The sequence below is a fragment of the Lygodium microphyllum genome, chromosome 11, assembly GCF_053477565.2.
Source record: "Lygodium microphyllum isolate KBCC chromosome 11, Lygodium_microphyllum_v1.1.10, whole genome shotgun sequence".
Classification (NCBI taxonomy): domain Eukaryota; kingdom Viridiplantae; phylum Streptophyta; class Polypodiopsida; order Schizaeales; family Lygodiaceae; genus Lygodium; species Lygodium microphyllum.
Genome location: NC_141145.1, coordinates 44,346,741 through 44,349,439, shown reverse-complemented (window position 1 = coordinate 44,349,439; position 2,699 = coordinate 44,346,741). Strand labels below are relative to the sequence as shown.

At 40.2% G+C, this 2,699-nt stretch overlaps 1 protein-coding gene across 1 annotated transcript; it reads left to right on the top strand.

Annotated features, from left to right (window-relative positions):
• Positions 1-307: 307 nt before the first annotated feature.
• Positions 308-1,760, top strand: LOC148028766 (17.1 kDa class II heat shock protein-like). Its single transcript, XM_087688613.1, has 2 exons — positions 308-685; positions 1,182-1,760. Exons 1-2 carry the CDS (start codon positions 470-472, stop codon positions 1,419-1,421), a joined length of 456 nt encoding a protein of 151 aa, XP_087544739.1. The 5' UTR covers positions 308-469; the 3' UTR covers positions 1,422-1,760.
• The last annotated feature ends 939 nt before the right edge of the window (positions 1,761-2,699 follow it).

The following is a 2,699-nucleotide window of genomic DNA, read 5'->3' as shown; positions in this document are numbered from 1 at the left end:
CCTTGGGAGGGAACGTTGGAGTCCTGAGAAAGAGGAGCTTCGTTTGCCCGTGTGAATGTGCAAGAGGAGCGACGTTAGATGCAAACAGGCTAAGAGAGAGACCCCCTCTTACAAACTCTCACAAGGTGCAACTTTTCTACGAGCTCTCAATACATCTTTAACACTTGCTTCGAAACGAAAAGATTTGAGCGCCCCTTAGACACGAAAAAGACAACAATGTTAAGAACATTAAATATCTACAACTTCAGAGAGTCGAAAGAATTGTGTGCACGAGCTTACGTGTCTTCCATTTGACTTGTCCCAGAACGTGCCGGATCAGGAGCGTCTGGAAGACATGCTGTTTCAATCTTTCTAATAATAATGTGCCAGACAATGCTTGAAATCCAGTGCACCTGAGCCATCTCTCTCCTTGATCGACTGCATTTCAAGGCATCACGCATCTTGTCTTCTTCCGTGAGCTCTGACTGAAATGGATTTATTGCTCAACCGTGACCCTGATATTGTCCATCTCCTTCACCATCTCTGTGGAGATGAAGAGGAGCCTCCCACGTCTCCAATCCCTGCCAAAAAGGCTTACCTCCGTGATCGCAACGCCATGGCCAGCACTGCCGTGGATGTTAAGGAGTCTCCTGATGCGTATATCTTCATCGCGGACATGCCCGGTGTAAAGCCTTCTGATGTTAAGGTATACAGCCTTCTCGCTTTTACCATCATTCAATCAGAATTTCTGTAGTGCAGAGATGAATGTTTTCTAGTTTCGTTACCCCTACTTCGATCTTTTTCGTCAGAATCTGTTTTATATGTGCACTAGATCATTAAATATCTGGATTACTATTTGTATCGACGTTGTCATTTCTATATTCAGGACCTTGGCGTAGATGCAACAGATTGTTACAAATTTTCTGGTGTAATAGATTGTATAAGTCTTTCTGGTTAAGGTAGTACTTACTACTGAATGTTCTTTGACAAACTTTCTTTCTAGGTACTAACCAATTCATCTTTGTCATTCTTTTTCCTTCGAGAATGTCTTAGGTTCAACGGGTGGTTAGACATTCGTTGTCATTTTGATCTTCATGCGAATATGTCACCCAGACGCCATCCCGAGAAAATTTTTTGTCAGGAGTCCATGTATTAGAGAACCTAGGTATGTAAAAATGACCTGTGTGTTTGCCATTCTTCAGGTTACTGTCGAAAACGGGAACGTACTGGTGCTGACAGGAGAGCGGAAGAAGGAGAAGGAGAAAGATGTGAAGTATTTGTCAATTGAGCGCAGGCCTATGAAATTTATGAGGAAGTTTACGCTTCCAAGCAACGCAGACGTCGAGAAGATCTCGGCTAACTTTCAAGATGGCGTACTCACCGTGACTGTGCCAAAGATCCCTCCCCCTAGCCCCAAGGTCATCGACGTGAACGTTAACTAACTGATACAGTCATCACAGAAAATCCTTTTTACGAGTTTGCTCAATTTTGCGCGTAAGGCGGTTCAGCAGGAGGAACCCTGCGTTGCAAGAGCTCCGTACTTTTCTGTACACAGGACTTTATAGTCCCTACGTATTGTAATAATCCCTCGCCGTTATGTAAGTATCGACTTATAGAATCTCTATATATATATTTCTAGAACCGCGTATTATGTATATCCATAATATACCAATGTTTGGGAAGTATCGACTTATAGAATCTCAATATATATACCAACGTTTGGGAATTATCGACTTATAGAATCTCAATATATATGCTTATAGAACCACGTAATGTATCCATCAAATACCGTTAGAAATGATTATGTATTTGTTCTGTCTTAGATTATTGTTCTTGTGTTATAAGCATAAAAACATAAGGAATAAAGTGGGTTTAGTAAGCTTAGATTGCTCGTCAATTTTGTCTTGTGGAAAAGACGGTCACCATCGCATGACCATCGCGAGCATCCATACGCCTTCGTTATTGGGAGTGCGAGTGCAGAATGCTTGATGCATAGGAACATGATCATGTAGGAGAAAATCGAATATAAGGTATTGTAAAGCTTATATCATAAGGAAGAAGGCAGGAAAGTTTTGAATAGAAAAGCGGAAGACAAGGAGAGAGAATCAATAGGCGATGCGGAGATATCAAGCGCAGAGGAAGGAATGTTCAGATTTGTCAAGGCAGCCAAAATAGAGATGGAACATGTTCTTACAACAGTAAGACGGCAGCCAGACCGACATGAACGTGTCCTTGCAGGATTTTGAAAACTATGGAGGCACGTGTCAAGTACGTTTGACAGGTTTAATGTCAACCTACGTGACTGGATAAATGGCAAAGTATTATGTACGTGATTGCGATAAAATTATGTACTATTAAATGAAGTCTTAATTTTAGGCATGCCACGTTAACATAGATCAAGAGTAATTCGCACGATGTTTTTTTTGGTAGTGTTGGTTTATTTATTGTTCTAGTGTTATGGATCATAATGCTTGATTGCGGAAATTTGTGACAATGTGAAGCATTATTAACTAAACTAATTTTAGGAGGTGAAATATTCAACATGGATTACAATGGAGTAATTTGCTCGGTCTTCTTTTTTGTAGTTGGTTTATTTGAGTGTTATGGATCATAAACTTGGAAGATAAACAAATAGCATATTTTAGTGTTATGGATCATAAAGTTGCAAGATAAACAAATAGCAAAAGATTGAGAAAGTGTTGAATTGGGGAGCATGTTAA